The sequence below is a fragment of the Molossus molossus genome, unplaced genomic scaffold (assembly GCF_014108415.1).
Source record: "Molossus molossus isolate mMolMol1 unplaced genomic scaffold, mMolMol1.p scaffold_m16_p_13, whole genome shotgun sequence".
NCBI lineage: Eukaryota > Metazoa > Chordata > Mammalia > Chiroptera > Molossidae > Molossus > Molossus molossus.
In genome coordinates, this window is record NW_023425348.1 from 47818552 (window position 1) to 47839954 (window position 21403).

At 36.4% G+C, this 21403-nt stretch overlaps 1 protein-coding gene and 1 pseudogene across 1 annotated transcript; one reads left to right on the forward strand and one right to left on the reverse strand.

Moving 5' to 3' along the window:
• The first annotated feature begins 742 nt into the window (after nucleotides 1–742).
• On the forward strand, nucleotides 743–9439 carry LOC118628554 (olfactory receptor 51F2-like). The gene is given in 4 exon segments (XM_036259536.1): nucleotides 743–790; nucleotides 8251–8498; nucleotides 8759–9036; nucleotides 9039–9439. Coding segments are annotated over 4 exon segments (975 nt in total).
• Nucleotides 9440–13012: 3573 nt separating this feature from the next.
• Nucleotides 13013–13950, reverse strand: LOC118628472 (annotated as a pseudogene).
• Between the last annotated feature and the right edge of the window lie 7453 nt (nucleotides 13951–21403).

Below are 21403 nucleotides of genomic sequence, written 5' to 3' on the forward strand. Positions count from 1 at the left end.
TCTTCTTGTGTACCCCAAATCTGAACCCAGCTTGAATCCAGCTGATATGGAAGACTGAGAAATACAGCCCACAAGGGTCAGCTCTTTTGAAATATTGAACACAGTAGAGTAAAAAAAAAAAAAAAAAGAAATAAATTTGAGAGACATATCCAAAGTCATCATAGTCCATTCTTTCTGCTAATTATCAAATGTATATAATACTTTCATGATTTAACATAACAAGAGTCAGCAATTATTTACATAAATAAAAACACGTTCTTTCTTTCCCTAAAAAGTACAGATGTAAAAGCCTATTAAGCATGGTTCTCACTATCTTCAAGTGAAAAACTATGTTCCCAATCTGCTCAAGACATGGATCTTCATTATCTGTGACAAATTATCATATTAAGCACTACCATCACTCCTCATACAAAGTAGCAGGGAAAGAGAAAGCATAATTGATTACTATATATGCATTAACATACAGAAAGATGGTGCCATCCTCACTTTTATGGCTTGTCCTGAGACCACAGCTTACATTTATCATTTTCTTCTCCCACTATCATGCCACTATCATCTTTTCTTTAGCCATCATTCTAACTGCTAGGTTAACCCAAATTTTATTCCTGTAAGTACTGGGTCCTCACTGGTCTTGCCCTTATTGGGTTACTGTAGTATTTCACCTGCCTTTACTACAAACTATGGAACATAAGAAGTGCGCACGTAAAATCTCTGGGCTCTATCTATGGTCCTCACTGGCACCATGGTACAGCAGCAATACAATTTCTCTTTGCTTTTTGCAATCAGCTTTGTAAGTCCTTCTTTGCCTGTTTAACATGGTGGCATGGGGAACTCCAAATAGACGTTTTAGCACAGATGTGTGAGTAATAGAAAGTAATTTTTTGGGTTTAATATTAGGAAGAATATGAGAGTCAGAGTCAAGAGTTGAGGTAAGACAGCAAGACAAGATAGATAATTCATCTGTAAGAAAAAAGAAAAAAAAGAAAGGAGGAATAAATATAGTTTGCATTCACTCAGAATGTACAATAGTATGCATTCATTATCATAGAAAATGCAGGGCAATGTTGTCTCTGCACACCTTTGTCATGACACAGTCTGACGAGACCTGGAGCAGTAGGACACAGATCATCACACTTGTCCACTATATTGATGAAATGATGAAACTGTGCTAATCAGGTGGGATGGACAAGAAGTAGCAAGTAGCCCATGCATTTCAGAAGGTGGTTGGCAACCCTACGAAGATGCAGGGGCCTGCCACATAAGTAAAACTTTTTGTGGTTCAATATTCTGTGCAAGCTAGGGCATCTCTTCCACAGTACAAGAAAATATTGTGTCTTCCATTTCCAACCATGGGAAGGATGCACAGTGCTTATAGGCTGCTCTGGATTCTGGAGGCATTTGCACTGTCTGTGTGTCTCTCTGCATCTCTTCCCACACATAATTGTGTGGTCCAGCTAACACAGCTTTCCTTGAATACTAGGAGGGTTGTCAGACATTTCTCCATATAACCTGTTAAAGGAATGGCTTATCTGGATATGCTCTTTCTGAATGAAGAGGAAAACTATGTACTCATAGGTCTGCATACTATGGGCAGTTAAGAAACAAGGCTTTGGTCTGGCCAAACCTAAACACATGAAGAAATTGTCAGCAGCTTTGCTCCCCTGGTCCTCCCCCAACATTTACCTTTCTGGGCCGTGAAAAAGGGTACTCTAAGATACACTACATGTATAGCTCTGACGTGGGGAAACTTCAGTAAATTTTCTGGACTTAATATATATTACTTAATATGTTAAAGTGTGTGTGTGTGTGTGTGTGTGTGTGTGCATGCTCACACACATGTGGCTTTTCCTGTCAGTTTATGGCCCAATGAAATATAGTATGGTCTTTTACATAATTAACATTTTCTGTTCAGATTTTTGTGGTTATTGTTTCCATGTATTATAGTCTGGCTGCCATCTATGCTGTGAGGAAGGGATGAGATTACCTGCACGGGGAGGAAGAAGGCAATTAGCTTTCCACCTGGGCATAAAGGTTCTCTGTTCCTCCTGTTAGAGTACAGATCTGCCTTGGTGGCAGAATGATTCACATTCATTTTTTCATCTTTAAGTAAATTTCTCTGTGGCCTAAAATAATGGCATCAAGAAGGCCAAGTTGAGGTTAAAGGGATAGAAGGAAAATAGCCAGATATTTTATTATTTATTTATTTATTTCAGTTGTTTTTATTTTTTAAATTGACTTTACTGGGGTGACACAGTTCTTGAAACCATACAGATTTCAAGTGTACAACTCAACAAAACATCTGCATACTGCATCCTGCACCCATCACCCGAAGCCAAGTCTCTTACCCATCCCATTTCCACCCTCCTTGACCACTTCCACTTCCACCACTCCCCTTTCCCTCTGGCCATCACTGCATTGCTATCTGTGTCTATGGGTTATGCATATATGTTTTTTGGCTAATACCTTCACCTTCTTTCTTTCATCCAACTCCCACCCCCGACAGCTGTCAGTCTGTTCCATGTGTCCATGCCTCTGTTTCTTTTTGTTTATCAGTTTATTTTGTTCATTAGATTAGATTGCACATATTATTTTCATTAGATTCCACAGATTTTTGAATGGAATCCTCCAATTTAACACACAGGATTTGGGATGACCCTTAAAATAGCTTTCCTTCCCCTTCTGTAGGCTCCTGCATAAAATTTGGGCTGCAATTTCACCTGTCAATGTTATTTCATCATGTGTTCTATCTTCCATGAATTTTCCAGATTTACAGATCACTAATTATACTCTTATCCAGTGATACTATTGATTTAATCTTTATTCCAAACCCATATTCTTCCTATTCTAGGATGAGAGTAGTTTGGACATGTGTGCTCTCTCCACTTCCCTTATAATCTTGAATTCATCTTTGTTTTTAATGTGACAATATCATTATTGTGCTACAATTCACATTCAACACGATTCATCCATTGAACATGCAAAATTTGTTGGTTTTTATTAAATTCACAGACTTGTACAACTATCATCATAAAAAGTTTTAGAACATTTTCATGATCATAAAAGAAATATTGAGAAACCCTTTCCTACCTGGTTTGTTTGTCTTATGATTGCTACGATACTGGCAAATTACTGTGAACAGGCACATGGGTAATTAATTATCATCATTTGTCCCTTACTTTCACCCTATTACAGCTTTGACTTGCAGCTGTTCAGGGTCAAATTGCTGTTTGAAAAGTGGAATCAAAATTCATCTCTAGGACTATCCTTTAGGGAAGTAAGAGTGAGCGAGACTGAAAAGAAATTGCCCTTCATATTCTGTTATTTGAAGCACAAAGGTTAGCAGAACAAAGCCATGTAGAATTCTCTCCTAGGAATTGGTGTTTCTGCTGGGTAAAAGTCTCTCACCAGGCAGCTTCTGAGCTTTTTATAAAGGCAATCTTTCTCGAATCTGATAGCTCCATCTTCCTGAGAACTGCCTATGAATTCTCCTGGCAAAAGAGAAACTCTCCGGAGATGGTTTAAGAGGGCAAGATTGGTCAGGGACTGTTTCCCTGACCTTAGGACAGAAGGACCTCTTTTATTCTTTAAGGTTGTGAGGTTGAGACTCTCTCTCTCTCTCTCTCTCTCTTTCACACACACACACACACACACACACACACACACACACAAACACATACACATACACACACACTTTAAAAGACTCTCTGCTCCAAAAACAACAGGTTCTGGCAAGGATGTGGTGAAAAGGGAACCATTATATATTGCTAGTGGGAGTGTAAATTGGTTTAACCACTGTAGAAAACAATGAGATTCATCAAACAATTAAAAATAGATATACTCCATAATCCAGCAATTCTATTTCTAGGTATATACTCAGAGAAAATGCAAACAGGATTTGAAAGAGGTATGTGCACTCCTATGTTCATTGCAGCATTATTCACAATAACCAAGATATGGCGATAACCCAAATACCCATCAATGGATAAATGGATAAAAAGTTGTGGCACATATGCACAATGGAATATTGTTCACCCATGAAAAAGGAGTATATTTCCCCATTTGTTACAACATGAGTGGATCTTTAATACATTATGCTAAGTAAGATAAATCAAAGAGAGAAAGACAAGACTGTATGACACCACTTATATGTGAAATCTAAAAAAAGTAAACTTGTAAAAAACAGTGTAAAATGGCGATAGGAGATGGATAAGAGTAATGGCATTTAAGGGAACAAACTTTTAATGAGTAGTAAAAAAGTCATAGAGATCTAATACACAGTGTAATGAATATGGACAATAATATTATAATATAATTATTAATGTAGTAAATATTGGTACATCAGAATCATATTACAATATATAAATGTATCAAAGTGACGTGCGCTGTACAGCTTAAACTTACACAGTGTTGTACATGAAATTTATTAAAAAATAAATAAGTAAGTAAATAAATAAAGAAGTAAATATAGCTGCTGCTTCCTGGGATGACTTTTCAAAGAGCATGGGATAGGATTATATGACCTCCCCTTCCAGACTCATGAATTCTTCTTTGCATGAAGTCAGTGTTTAGTGCATTGAAATCTTTTCTGAATACATCAGGGACTGCATAACCTTCAGATAGTCTATAAAACCAACAGTTCAGAAATTGGCAAACTCACTAATATATATTCAACAGATGCACTTATTATGCCAATTTAAAAGTAATTCCTACAATGTTTAAAAGAGTTATTACAAATATAGAGTGCAGTCATGAGCATGTGTTCATTTATTTCACAATTTAAAAAAAAATTAAGTTCTTTTAAAGTAGGGATTAGTTATAAATATGGCATTTGGAGTCAGACAGAAGAAAATTCAGCTCCTGACCTGCCTTTGGCTTGTTGGGTGAATGTGAGCACGATTCCTCTGAGACTCAGTTTTCTAATCTTGGCCTTAGTTCTTCCACCTTAAAAAAGAAGCAATGAGATCCAATGCATGTTGTTGTGATAGCAATGGATATGAAACTGTACTGGGAGCTGTCTATTTTTATGTTACTGGTGGTCTGGTTATAGAAAAGAATTCTCAGAGGGAGGAAAGAGACATTTAAATAAATATATCTTTCCAAAAATAGCTATTTATATTGGCTCAGTGCAAGAAAATTCAAGGGTGGTTTAAAAATCATAGAATTTAAGGAAAAGGAACTCTCTGGTGACCTATGGACTTTGGGTGATAACGAGTTGCAACAAATGTACTATCTGTTGGTGCCAATGCGGAAAGTGATAGATGAGTCAGAGTGTATTTGGGAATTTCTTGTATCTTTCTTTCAATTTTGCTGTGAACTTCAAACTGAACTAAAAAATAAAGTCTTAACAACAGCAACAATAAAAATTAAATAGAGGGATATTTAATATTTTTCATTTTGATTGTGTACCTATGTCTGGAATATTATCTTCATAACAGGAGAGAATAAATATAAATAAGGAAGGGCAGCACGTAAAAGTTTACCCTAACATACTAAGACAGAATCTTCCATTAAAGAAACCCAACACACACACACACACACACACACACACACACACACACCTCATTTTGTGAGAATGAGAGTTCAGTGAGATTCTTCCAATTGTCACATGTGTAATGGTGCAATTTCAGGCTACATGATACAAATTAAATGGTCAAAGCTGGAATGTGTTGAGATTCTAAAATATTTCCAGAGTCCCTGGTTAGTTTACAACACTTGGATCTAAATTGTGTCAAAAGTATCTATTATCTTCTCACACTGCACAATACAGTGCAAAGGTATTGGGAATATAATAACAGATAAGCAATTATCTACCTGCCAGTAGCTTATGTTAGTGTAAGAGGCATATTAAAAAAAAAACAAACTATGATCACACAATGGAACTACTGCTATTTCAGATGTATAAATAAAAAAGAATGTGATTTGCCAGCCCGTGTGGCTCAGTGGCTGAGCATTGACCCATGCACCAAGAAGATTCCCGGTCAAGGCACATGCCCAGGTTGTGGGTCTAATCCCTAGTAGGGGGCATGCAGGAGGTGGCTAATTGATGTTCTCTCTAATTGATGTTTCTATCTCTCTAAAATCAATAAGAAAAAAAACCCCCAAATCCTCAAAAACGTGACTCCAGAGGAAGGACCAATTTCTTCTGACTTGACACAGAGAAGGTGATGTCACAAATGCTTTCAGAAGTAAATAAATTAATGTTGACTTTATAAATGGACCAAAGGAGCAAGTGATGAATCTTTAAAATTTAGAATTTAGGCTCATTCAAAGAAGAGTGGGGAATAGGTGAATGAAGCAAAGGACAGCTGTGAAGAAAACTGTTATGTTTGGTAGTCAACTAGAAAAAGCCAGGTATAAGTAGCAGGTTTTGGTGAGATTGAGATCTTTGACTGCTGTAGTAAAGAGATAAAGAATTTTAACTTTTTGCTGAAGGCAATGAAAAGTTCTGCATGAGGACCGAAGTGAAGATGTATTTTTGAGATTATACTTGCATCAATATGGAGAATTTAGAAACACTTGCAACTCAGGACAGGGGAATTACTAAGAGAATATTGCTGTAGTCCCTGCAAAACTAATGAGAGTTTTACATGAAATGGAGGTGATGGGGCTGGAGGATAAGGATGGTCAATCAAAAGTCATGTAAGATTTGAATCTATATGTTTGGAGATGGGATGACTAGACAGTTGTGCAGGTAGAATTCTAAAAGGGCCTTCAAGATTCCTGCCCCTTTATGCTAGTCCAGTATGAAACCCACCCCTTGAGTGTGCGTGGACCTATGAATGTGATGGGGTATCACATCTGTGATTATGTTACATTGCATAGCAAAGGAAGTTTGCAGATGTAAATGAGGTCCCTGATTATTTGACTCCTAGTTAATCAAAAGGGAGATTATGCTGGGTTAGACTGACCTAATCATGTGAGCTTGTATTTATTTTTAATATGTTTTCATTGATTTTTTTAGAGAGAGAAGAAGCGGGGGAGAGAAACATTGAGGTGAGAGAGAAACATTCATTAGCTTCCTCCTGCACACCCCCTACTGGGTATGAGCCTGCAACCCAGGCATGTGCCCTGACTGGGAATCAAACTGAACTCTCAGTCCATGGGACGATGCTCAATCCACTTAGCCACACTGACTGGCCTTAACATTAATTTTTTAAAGTGACAATAGCTAATATTTGGTGATCTTTTACATCACAGTAAGATAGCTATGTTTTTCACATACGTTAACTAATTAATCCTCACAATAATTCTATGGAGATATATATATATATATTTATATATAAATATATATTATATATTTATATAAAATGTATTTATATTATATATTTATATAAATAAATATATTTATTTATTTATTATTACTTTAGAGATGGAGAATTCCAGGCACACACTGTTTAGTAACAACCTGTAGGTCACTCAGCTGATAAATATATCAGTTCATGCTTGAACCCATCAGAGTTTAGAATATGTAATCCTAAAAAATTGATTTGGGATGCCAAATACAAATTGATATTATAAAAATATCCATAATAGTGACCTTTGAGACTCTTCATACTTGAATAGTTCTGTTTGTAATTGTCTTGATTGCTTATACTTGTTATGTGGTATGAAAGTTAAATAGGTACAGTTTAAGTTATGATATACTACAAATAGGATGTATGTTCATACAGAATATTATCACAACTACTGACAGAGAGTAGGACTCAACAAATGTTAGCTCTTTATTATGAGTCTATATAATCAAACTGACTGACAGAAAGTACCCAGGTGATGAAGACAAGATTTGTTTTTGAGCCACTGGAGGTTAACTTACTTTATTGACTAAACTGAATCACTGCATATAATGTTTGCTGTTCATCTAAAATTTTATACAACCTTCAGATGTGTTCCAACAAATATTTATTGACTGCCTACAAAATGAAGTCAGGAAGTTAATGGGTACAATCTCCCTGAACTGACATGTGAATTTAAATTAAATGGGCCACTGTTATATTTGTTTGTGTACAAATTCTGTATCCTCATATAATTGTTCATTTCCTATTTTCTGCTCCTTGATTAAATGTAGTCTTAGTTTTTTTTTAAACCACTCCTTATGAGCTTTATATATAATATAGATATTATCTTTTATAAATTTTTACCTGGTGAAATAATTAACTTCAAGTTGACTGCATTATAAAGAAATATAATTTATCACTGTAGGATACTCAGATTAAGATTTTGCTGTTTGAGTTCAACACATCAACTTTCTAGAAAACCACATCCTCTTCCATTGTTTTCCTGCTAACTGGTGTTCCTGGGCTGGAAGCCTTCCACATCTGGCTCTCCATTTCCTTCTGCTTTCTCTATAAAACCACCCTCTCAGGAAATAGCCTGATTCTCTTTGCCATTGTCACTCAGCCCAGCCTCTATGAATCCATGTATTATTTCTTCTCCATGCTGTCCACCACTGACCTCGGCTTGTCCATGTCTACCCTAGTCACTGTGTTGGATATATTCTGGTCCAATGCCAGGAAGATCAGTTTTTTTTTTTATCATCCTCACCCGAGGACATTTTTCCATTTTAGAGCGGGAGGGAAAGAGAGGAAGAGAGAGAGAGAGAAACATCGATGTGAAAGGGACACATCGAGTGGTCGCCACCCACACAGCCAACCAGGGCCGGGGACAAACTGCAACCGAGGCACATGCCCTTAGCGGGAACCGAACCCGGGTCCCTCTGGACCGCAGGCTGATGCTCCAACCGCTGAGCCAAACCGGCCAGGGCCAGGAAGATCAGTTTTAATGTCTCTGTGTTGCAGATGTTCCTTATTAAACTCTTCACTGTCATGGAATCCTTGGTGCTGTTGGCCATGGCCTTTGATCATTTTGTGGCCATTTCCAATTCTCTTAGATATGCCTCTGTCTTAATTGATCTTAAAATAGCACAGATTGGAGTAGGAATCATCACCAGAGACACACTAATACTCGCTCCTATGGTGCTACTTCTTAAAAGACAGTCGTACTGCTGCAGCCATGTGCTCCACCACTCCTACTACTTCCACCCCATGTGCTGAAGCTCTCCTGCACAGACACCAGGATCAACAGTGTGGTGGGGTTGACTGCCCTGATCACCACTGTTGGGGTGGACTCAGCCTTTATCATCCTTTCTTATGTTTTGATTATTAAGACTGTTCTCAGCATTGCATCCCCAGAAGAAAGGAATAAAGCTTTTGGCACATGTATCTCCCATATTGGGGCTATTGCTGTATTCTGTATCCCACTGATCAGTCCATCCTTTGTCCACAGATTTGGGAAATGGGCCCCACCCTATGTACATGCTATGATTGCTAACACCTACCTGCTGATCCCCCCTGTGATGAACCCCATCATCTATAGTGTGAAGACCAAACAAATATGCAGAACAGTGCTGAAAGTTCTCTATCCCCATGAAGCAAAGAACTAGATGGGTTTTTAAATTTTCTATTTCTGGTCATCACATAGATGAATAAAATTCCACTTACAGCAGTTAAAATGTTGAGTCTCATACTTGAGGCAAAAGAATCTCAAAAGGTCTCTTTAACTTTAAATAAGAAGACTGAACTACAAAAATAAATTTAAGGCTGAAATTCTCTGTCACAATTTTCTTCAGATAAGTAAGTTTCTTTGTGGCCTAAAATATGTTGGAGTTAGAGGAAGAGAAGTAAAATGATTGAATATTTCACTAGAATTCTCTAATTTAACACTCAGAACTCAGAGTTTCCCTTAGAAGATCCTCCACTTTCCCTTCATTATTCCCCTGTACTTATTTTGGGCTACAGTTTTGTCTATCAATATTATTTTACTTTTGTTTTACATTTTCCAAAAGCATAGATTATTGATTATATTTGTATTTATATTCTGGGTTACTATTAATTTATCTTTTTTCCAAACATATTTTATTCTATTTTTTAAGGGAAGAGTAGTGAGTATGGACATGTGTGCTCTACCCACCTTTCGTATGTAATATCCAATATTCTTCCTTTTTAATGTAATAGTTTTATTATACTTAATTCACATATAACACAATCTACCCATTTAGTATGTAAAAGTTTAATGTTTTTTACTATTATTACAGAGTTGTGCAACTATTGCCCCCATAAATTTCAGATCATTTTTATAATCCACAAATGGAGCTCTGTACCCATGAGCTGTCATATCTCATCACCTTCCATCCCACCCAGCCCTAGGCAACTACTAATCTACTTTTTGTCTCCATAAATTTGTCTACTTTGGACATTTTATATAAATCAAGTTATATAATATGTGGCTTATGTTACTGGCTTTTTCAATTAGCATAATATTTTCAAGGGTTTTATGGTAAGTGTAAGTACATCACCCTTTTTCATTGTCCAATAATATTCCATTTGCATATAGCTTATTTTTAGTCAATGAACATTTGGGAGCAGTACCATTTATTAAAAACACTACTCTTCCTCATTGAGATGTCTTGGCCCCTGTGTCAAAAATCAATTAACAAAAAATGTGAGGGTTTATTTTTGTACTCTCAATTCTATTTCATTGGTATCTGTATTTATCTTTGGCAGTACCACATTGTCTGAATGACTGTAGCTTTGTAGGAAAATTTGAAATTGTTAAGTGTGAATTCTTCGATTTTGCTCTTTTTATTTTCCAAGACGACTTTGGCTATTCTAGATTTCTTAAATTCTATATGTATTTTGGGATCAGCTGTCAATTTATGCAAAGAAACAAAGTTAAATTTTAATTAAGTCTATTAATCAATTTGGGGAGTATGGCTGTGTTAACAATATTAAGTCTTTAAATTTATAAACATGGCATATCTTTCCATTTACTTAAGATTTCTTTAATTTCTTTGAGGCAGTGCTATTCTTTTGTGTGTGTGAGTGAGTGAGTGTGTGTGGTGTGTGTGTGTGTGTATTCTCAGTATGAAAATCTTGCACTTTCTTGGCTAAATTTATTTCCAAGAATTTTTATTCTTTGAGATGCTATAGTAAATAAATTTTTTTCCCATTTTTTAGTTTTGGATTGTTAATTGCTGGTGTATAGAAATATAATTACATAATTAATTTTTTATATATTGCTCTTGTATGACTTTGATTAAGTTATTTATTAGTTTTAGTAACTTTTAGTAAATGTCTTAGAATATTCTATGCAAAAAATCAGATCATATGCTAAACCCCTGCTTTACATGCATGGCACTAGACAAGATAGCATATAGTCTTTTCAACTTTTCAGCTTGCAGCTCTGCCTTATGATAAAGCTGGGAAAAAGGTGATTGGCGTCCCAGTATTCTCTGACTGCCATGCCTGGAACTGAGCCTCTGCCATATGAGTGGGGCTGGGTAGATGAAGAGAGCCACTGACTTCTTGACTTCATGCACCTGAACTTTAGTTTCCACAATGGAGATAGGGTATGGGCAATAAGAAATACTGTGGTTTGTCCTTCCTGGGAGATGCTACAGCTTTACACTGGGAGATGGTGGGGATGAGAGTGGGGTGAGAATTGGGGAAAGAAGCCCTGTGTTCTTGGCTGCACCTACCTGGAGTGGAGCTATCAATATGCTGAACTGTGGGGGGAATGGAGAGGTGAAAGCAGGCTGCAATTCGAGTGAACAGTGACTCCCACTGTTCTTACAGTGATTTAACAGATTTTCTTAAATAAATGTTTTTCATTGTCCTTAGGGTAATTTCCAGAGAATTTAAGTCATATACCTGTATCTATATATCATTTTCTTTTTTCTTCCTTTTTTTTTAATCCTCACCCGAGGACATTTTTTCATTTTTTGTTCAGATAGAGTAGGAAGGAGAGAGAGAGAGAGAAACATCGATGTGAAAGGAACACATTGAGTGGCTGCCTCCCGCATGACCCAACCAGGGCCAGGGATGAACTGCAACCGAGGTACGTGCCCTTAGAGGGAACCAAACCCGGGTCTCTCTGGACCGCAGGCTGACACTCTAACCGCTGAGCAAAACCAACCAGGGCTCATTTTCACTATAATAGTTTCCCTGGGGAGCATGTTCACAGATCTCCTCCTCTGAAAGTTGATCTCTCCACTCTTGACTTTATAGTTCAAACAACATTGTGATTGTTTCCTGAACGTCCCAGGTTAGATTATACATTCTTCTTATATATTCCTATTACTCCTTCTGCTTATATGTGTATATTGTAACATATCACACAAGTACTTCAGATTTTGATTGGATACTTCTTATCTACATATTTCACTAATTATGACAATATCTTGTTTGTCTCTGCCATTCTACCATATTGTGCAATTTCTGGCAATAGTAGACACTCAGTAAATGAAAGAACGAATCAATGGTAATTAAATTTAATGTAAGAATTCTAGATAACAGGATCTAAATTAATCTAAGATTAAACAGAACTTAACTCTTTATCATGTATACTTTAAGAAAACAAAATAGGACAAAGAGATATGAGTTATATTAAGTACAGTTTTGGAAGCTTGGTTTAATGGGCAAAATGTTCATTTTAGCTATTGTCATTCATGCTTTCAAAATGTTACTAACATTTCCATTATATTAGGATATTTCATTGGGAATTCCTAAAGAGTAGATTAGTAATAGTTCTATTGAAAATAAAAAATAAGTTCTGCCAAACTGCATCCCCCACCCACTCCACCCCACCTAGTTTTTTTTTTTTTTTTTATCCTCACCCGAGGACATTTTTCCATTTTTTGTTCAGGTAGAGTGGGAGGGAGAGAGAGGAACAGAGAGAGAGAGAGAAACATCGATGTGAAAGGAACACATCGAGTGGCTGCCACTCGCACAACCGACCAGGGCCGGGGACAAACTGCAACCGAGGTACGCGCCCTCAGCGGAACCGAACCCGGGTCTCTCAGGACCGCAGGCCGACACTCTAACCGCTGAGCCAAACCGGCCAAGGCTAGTTTTTATTTTTTTTATTTTGCAGCACTGATAGAAGAGATAATATTGATTAAACACTAGGTCTTGGAAGTGATAACTAAAGAGTAGACTTTATTGGGGAGGTGTTAGAGTCATACCTCAGAAACCCTGGAAAAGAGGACTTTTTAAATGGCTCTATGGATCTGCTTGGTTTTTACACTATAAATAATAGGATTCATCCCTGGCGAAATAAGCAAATACATATTGGCCATAAGTGTCTGTACATAAGGAGGCACCTTTTCCCCAAACCTATGGACAAGCACAAACTAATGAGAGGGATAGAGAAGATGGCAACAGCACCTATGTGGGAGATACAAGTGCTAAAGGCCTTATGTCGCTCTTCTGGGGAAGCAATGCTTAGGATGGTCTTAATAATCAGGATATAGGAGAGAAAGATAAAGATGGAGTCTACTCCTGCGGTAACTACGAGGGCAAAAAGTTCTAAAACACTGTTGATCTTATTGTCAGAACATGAGGGCTGGATTATATCAGGATGGAAACAGTAAGAATGATGGAGCACATGGCTTTGGCAGAAGGACAGTTGTTTAAGAATCAGGACCAGAGGCATTAGGATCACTGTCTCCTTGACAAGAATAGCAAACCACACTTGGATGATTCTGGAATCAGTCAAGATGGCAGTGTATCTCAGTGGATTGCAGATGGCAATGAAGCAGTCAAAAGCCATTGCTAGGAGCACTGAGGACTCCATGACAGTAAAGAGTTGAATGAAGAATGTCTGGACAACACAGGCATGGAAACTGGTCTGTCTTGCATTGAACCAGAAGAGTGACTAATGTTGAAACACACAAACCCAGGTCAGTGGTTGAAAGCATAGAGATGAAATAGTATATAGGTTCATGGAGACTTGACTCAGTGAAATGACAAATAGGATTATACCATTCCCAGAGAGTGCAGTTGTGTAGAAACAGCAGAAGGGGATGGAGATCCAGGCACGGGCAGCTTCTAATCCTGGAACTCTCATCAGAAAAAAGATCAGAGAAGAGGAAGTGATGTTAGGATTTGATGACATGATTACTATGGAATAATAATTCTGTTGAAATAATATTTCCTAGAATGAGACATGAAAACACCATTCAACAACTTTATTGTGATTTCTATTAACTGTAGTTAGATAAATCAAATTGGAGAGTATCCTCTCCTTTTTGTTCCCATTTTCCTTTCTTTTCCTTTTGCTGTATTGGGCCTTCCATAATGCTTGTTTCCTGATTGATTCACAATAATCTTTTTTATTTTTTATTTTAAATCTCAGGGGTACTTGTTCTCATCTTATACTTTGACCTTAAGCATTTTCTTTTCCCCTTCCACTGTACTCCCCATTTTGAGGGAAAATTGGATGAAGATAATCTGAAAATACCACAAATTTAGTGAAGATCTCACAGTACTCTTAGTTTTTTAAAGTGAGATTTATTATTTAATAAAAACATGCATGCTTGAATATTTATGTTAATACTAGTACATTATCGTGAAAATTTATCATACATTTTAGAGCTATATAGCCTTTTAGAATATAATTTTATTTAAGAAAATAATTTTATACATATCCTATTCATTATTTCCTGGTCAATGGAACTTAGCCCTGTTTTGCTAGGGTTGTTTGTAGTCTAGGGTTACGTTTCTGGCCTTGACTTTATTTTTTTTATCTGTTCTCTCTGTAGTTGTGTTGATATATAACAAACAACATTCTCTATAAGATCACCTTCGACAGTTAGTCCTTTCAGAGTCAATTGGATTGGATTTCAAGGCTGAGAGTGAAGCAAGTGTATAGAGGCCTTGTATTAGATACTTCCCTCTCCAACCTAGTGTTTTGCAGTCATTGCTACCGTTCACTTACATACAGCCTCAGAACAGAATACTTACAGAGCATGTCTTCAAGGTAAATAACACACTTGAACTTTCAGCTCTTAACATTAGGTAGTATCTGATATGAGACTTACTGTTATGTAGGCGAGGTCCTGAGTAGGTTCTCTTCTTCCTTTCTCCATTCCCATATCGACTTAATTCTTGTGATCTAGTCTTCTTATGTACTGAAAATCTTGCTAATTTCTTCACTAAGCCAGTGTGGTGGTGCTCTAAATTTTATTCTTTTTGGATCTCAAAGACTGGATGCTTCCTTAGTCCCAGTGATTGGCTGGAATTCCATTAATCCTTCATAAACATCCAGAATTATGCCACCAACCGCTTGATTTGGAGAATACACTCCTGCAGTACCTACACAATTTTACCTTCTTAGCTATTGCAGCATTCTAGCTCCAAATCTTAGTCTATAACACTTCTCATGACTACTTGTTGTATTGTTGACTACTTTTATGTTTAATCTCAGCTATTATTGCTATCCAGTCTCAACTTTCATTCCTGCTCTCACAGGCTAATGAGATCCCAACATATCTTACATCTGAGGCTGTTCAGTTTGCGTTCAGCAAAAAAGAGTCTCTTGCTTTTGGTATTGTTATTTAATGTTAATATTAAAGATGATTGAATTACATATTATCCATTATTGTTTTATTATTCTATGCAATTACAGTTTAAAAAGACATCACAGAATCAAGCTTGTTGGCATCACTAAATATCCTAAATGCATGAGATATTATGGAAAGAACCCCATGCAGAAAACTTCAAATGTATGTTACAGTGATTATTTATTATGCTGATTTTAAGGTGATTCATTTTCTATTGACTTCACAATTATTTGACTGAAAAGTCTATTAAGTGAAGTAAAACCCATTTCTCACTCAGTTTTCTGGCATCATTCAAAAATTAATATGTAAAAGTAAAAATCTCTATTCACTAGATAATTTTAGAACATTTAAAGGTCATACATATAGAAGGATAGAGAAAGATTATATTAGAAACTAATGACTTTATGGCGAAAACAATCTATCCAAATTTAAGCAGATTTAATTTAAATAAAATAAATAACCAAGAAAGTCTATATTTAAAGCCAGTGTCCAGGGGTAGGAAAATAACAGCAGTAGGATTTCAGAAGAAATATTATTTTGGTTTTGAAAGTCTCCTCCAAGGTGGTCTAAGATATTGGCCTTAAATGTATTCATTTATAACATTTTTGAGTAATGAAGGAATCTAGAATTTAAGAATTAGAAAGTACCTTAGAGATATTTTAATTCCTTCCACAAAATTGATTAATTTTATCAAATCATCTTCCAGTTGCCTAAAAGGAACTAAATAATTTTATTAGTCTTAGTCCTTCAAGGTGAATTGAAGGAATAATGATGGGTGTATAAAGAAAAAAACATTTGGAAATGATAAAGTTTACAATCAACTAGGAGAAAATTAAGAGCAAATACATGGTTGTGTTCAAATGGGTGAAATATTATATTTGAGAAGAATTACATTTGATCTGTGTGCCATACAGAAGGTAAACCTAGAACCAGCAGCAGGAAGCTTGTAAGATGCACCTTTAAGGAGTGCTCTAATGCATGGAATGAGTCAGAAATAGTGTAGAAGTGAGCTTCCAATACTACATGACAACAGTCACTTTGTCTAAACACAAATACTGAAATTGGGATGGACACATTCATTTAGTCTTTCAGCAAATATATATTGAATATCTAGTATGGACCAGGCCCGGAAAATGAAATGTTAAGTACAACAATGTCTCTGACCCTAAATATACATAGTCAACCAGGGGATACAGATAAATAAAACAGAATTAGAGAGTGTTAAGAGTAAATCTAGAATGTTATAAGGGCACATAAAGAGTACAACAAGCTCATTATAGGGGATAAGAAATAGTTTCCAGTAAATAACAATGTCTAGATTGAGACCCAAATTCTAAGATTTGGTAAGAAATGCTTGTGCGTGTGTGTGTGTCTGTGTATGCTATAGTTAATTTTAAGTGCTAGCTTGAGTGGCCACGAAATGCCCAGATATGGGGTATGGGGTTAAACATTATTTCTGGGTATGTCTGTAAGGGTGTTTCTGGAAGAGATTAGTGTTTGAATCAGTAGATTGAGTAAAGCAGATTGTCTTCAATGTGGATGGCCTTCATTTAATTAGTTGAAGGTCTGAAGAGAAGGAAAAGGCAGAAGAGGGGAGAATTCTCTATCTCTGCTTGAATGCCGCTGATTGCTGAGCTGGGACTTCAGTTTTCTCCTTTCCTTGAACTGGACCTTATACCATCAGTGCTTCTGGTTTTCCTGCCTTTGGACTTGAACTGGAACTCACACCCTCAATTCTCCTGGCTCTTAGGCCTTCAACTTGGACTGAAACTTTACCACTGGCTTTCCTAGGTCTCCAGCTTACAGACAACTGATTGTGGGACTTCTCAGTCTCTATAATAATGTGAATTTCTCATAATAAATCTCCTTATCTTTATCTGTCTGTCTATCTATCTATCTATCTATCTATCTATCTATCTATCTATCTATCTATCTATCATCTATCTCTCCATCTAATCTACCTACCTGTCATTTATCTATCTCCTATTGATTCTGTATCTCTGAAGAACCCTGACTAATATAGTGTGACAGGGGAGGAAAAGCACAATAGTAAAATGCATTTTGTAATCAAAGGACTTAACAGAATATTTATGTTGATATTTTCTCATTGGTTAATTAGAAATGACAATAGTTACAGGTACTTTGTGAGGTAGTGAAGACCTTTCATTTTTAGAATCCCACAATGTGTCAGGCCTGACACATTGCTTCACATGAATTATCTCATTTAATTAAACAAATCACATTGCTTATAAGATTCCAGTTTTTTCATCCAGGAAACTAAAAATTAGAAAGATCAACAATCTTTAATATTTCATACCCTAAAAAAGCTAGACTTTAAAGTTCATTTTTGTAAATTCAAAATCTGTGATAGTTCTACATGCTACATATCAGTGCTTTTCCATGATGGTGAGCCCGGTAGAATAACATTAAAAGAAGAAACTTTTTTGTTACATATACATGTAAATTACTAAAATTTCAAATATTCAAATGATTTATTTTTCCTTCAATAGCCATATACTATCATTGTTCCCTATTTCTAAATAGTCATAAAATGCATAGATATTAGGGTTTCAATCACTTAATATTTGATAAATTTGTTTTTTACTTCCTGATTTGTGTTGCTCTATTTAAAACTTATTTTCTTGTTAATGTTCAAGGGAGATGGCAAACCATTATTTCCTTACACGTTAAATTATTAAGGCTACTGGTAAAATTAATAGTGCACATTATATGATGAGACCTGCTGGAATCATGGATTTGAGCTATGGACTCTAATTAGATCTGCTAATTTTCATAGCTACTGCTGACATATTTAACCTAAGTTAATTAATTTCAAATGCATCTCATTGTTATCAGCCTGGCTTAAATGTCTTGATCTCTTTAAGAGTGTTACAGCCTGGCCTGTCAGTGTGGCTCAGTGGATTGAATGTCATCCTATGCATTAAGAGGTCACTGGTTTGATTCTTGGTCAGGGCACATGCCTGGGTTGTGGGTTTGATCCTGGTAGGGGGCTTGCATGAGGCAGCCAATCGATGTTTCTCTCACCGATGTTTCTTTTTCTCTCTCCCTTCCTCTTTATCTAAATATCAATAAAAACATATTTTACAAAAAAGCATTATAGTCTGTTATTCTGAATAGAGTAACATTACCCCTACTACAAGGAAAAAAACCTAAAATCTCATGCTCTGCTACTAATAAGTTATTCTTAATTTTGGACAAATTATCTCTTTGAAGCTCAGCCCTGGGATTTGAGCATATGTCCCAGATATCTTATCTTCTACTGATAGCATTGTAATTAACTAGTTATTAATAATAGGAAAGAAGCAAAGGTATGGCCAGACATTATAAGCATGTCATTTGGGCAGCCTCACCAGGAGGCTGCAATTTTGTATTTCCCAGGAAACCACTGGCCCATCCCCTGCAGATCACTGGGAAAAGGGGTCCAACAAAGGGGAGATAGATCTCATGTGCAGTAAAGTTGAGATGACCAGGGAAGGTGCCTATCAATTACATCTGGGAACAGAGATCATTGGCTAGAATGGGCATGGCTATTGCAAGTTTACAAAATTTTGGGAATACATAATTCCCTAAACAAAGGAATTTCCTCTCTTGGCTCTTGTTGTACTTGTAACTCTTGGCTCATAGGGCTCTCTCATTTCTGCCTCCTTGTATTAGCATGGCCCATGGCCATGTGGACCTCACATGCAATGGACAGATGTATTGTAGCAAGAAACACAAACTAAGCTAGTCTGATGATGTTTTGGACTGCTCCAACATGGAATGGAAACTCCGGACTCTGGCTCTAATTCTAGTCCTATTAAAGCCATAGCTACACTTCTTCATTGGTGGGACAAGGGAAAATGGGACCTTGGCAACTCAGGGATTTAATTTCATACAAATAAAAATCACTTGTTCTCCTGTGTGAGTCTTAAAAAAATCGTTTTTCTTGGGATATCACAACAATTCTACACCCACAAGCAACAGGTGGAGATGATGACCATGTTTTCACTTAAAGAAATCATACTATTCTTGCTTTATATGGCAGAATTCTACACTGATAACTCAAATGAAGTTTTTAGGCTATTTGGAATCTCCATGTTTAGCACCATGGATAATTAATTTTAGACATTTTATATTATCTAAGGAATCTCAGCGAGATTTCAAATTGATCACATACTCTTTACTGTTTGTGATTTTTTTCAGAATGGAAATTTAGTACATTGGAAAGAATCTTTATCCTTTATTTCTAAGCTTTGATGAAAACAATAATAACATACTAGGACCTTTTTTGTTGTAAATTTTTAAATCAGACAATTCCAAAGCATCTTGTGTTTGTACAGTTGTTATCTTATAATTTTTTATTAGAAATACTTTCTCCTAGAAGTGGGATCACTGGGTCAAATGGAAGTTCAATTTTTAATTTTTTGAGATAACACCATATTGCTTTCCATAGTGGCTACACCAGTCTGCATTCCCTCCAGCAGTATACTAGCATCCTCTTTTCTTCACACCCTCTCCAACACTTGTTTGATGATTTGTTGATGGCGGCCACTCTGACAGGTGTGAGGTGATACCTCATTATTGTTTTAATTTGCATTTCTCTGATGATTAGTGATGTTGAGCATTTCTTTATATGCCTCTTGGCCATTTATATGTCCTGTTTGTAGAGGGGTCTATTTAGTTCCTCTGCCCATTTTTCAATTGGGTTCTTTGTCTTCCTTTTGTTGAGTTGTATGAGTACTCCAATCAGAAAGAATATATGTACCCCCTTGTTCATAGCAGCACTATTTACAATAGCTAAGATCTAGAAATAGCCCAAGTGTCCATCAGTAGACAAATGGATAAAAAAGCTGTGGTACATATACACAATGGAGTACTATGCAGCTGTAAGAAAGAAAGATCTCTTATCCTTTGAGATGACATGGAAGGACCTGGAAAGTATTATCCTGAGTGAAACAAGCCAAGCAGAAAAAGACAAATACCACATGATCTCACTCATTTGTGAAATATAATGAACATAACAGTCTGAGGAATAGGGTAGACCCAGAGTCCTGGAAGTAGGGTACAGACTGACAACCCTCAGAAGAGGGGGTGGTGGGGGAGGGAAGAGATAAACCACAGAACTTTATGCACGTACGCATAACCAATGGACATGGACAACAAAGCCGGGGATGGATCTGGTGGGGGGGGGATGGGGAGGAGGGTGTCAGTGGGGTAAAAAAGGTGAAACATCTGTAACAAAAATAAAATTAAAAATAAGAATAAATAAATAAAGTATATTTATATATATATATAAAAAGAAATATTTTCTCTAATGAGGCCAAAACTTTTGCTGCAAAATGAGCCCAAATAAACCTTCTAACATTAATGTATGTCCACTGTCTCACTGATGTCCCATACTTACATTAAGTGAAGATGATGAGGAAGAAACAGGGCTCTGAGGTCCAATTCAGCTCCAGAGTGGGGATATCTATGAGACCCCCATTCTCAGGAGACTCACTTACCTATCAGAAAAAGCTTATTCCTAAGGGATCTTTCTGGCCAACTGTATTTGCTTCTTTTGTCTTTGTTCTTCAGAGTCACACTGCATGCCTAATTCAGTCTACGTGCTCTCTCATGTGGTTTTATGTACTGCAATTTCTGAAGTTTTCTTTTTGACTTGTTATGATTAATATTGAGATATATACCAGAAAAGTACAAATATTGAACAAAGATAAAAGAGTGTGTGAATATAGTTTTCATAACTGCTATATGCCAGAAAAGTACAAATATTGAACAAATATAAAAGAGTGTGTGACTATAGTTTTCATAACTGCTTTGGGAAGGGGACCATTGAAATCATCCAATATACTTTGGGATTTTAGACCCAGTTATTCCACAGAGAGAAAGATCTTGAATGTAAATTAAAATTTTATATAGTGAATACTATATTCTCATTGACTTGCATTATTAATTCAAATAATATGCATATCACACTTTAAATTGTAATTTTTGAGGGGCTTCTAT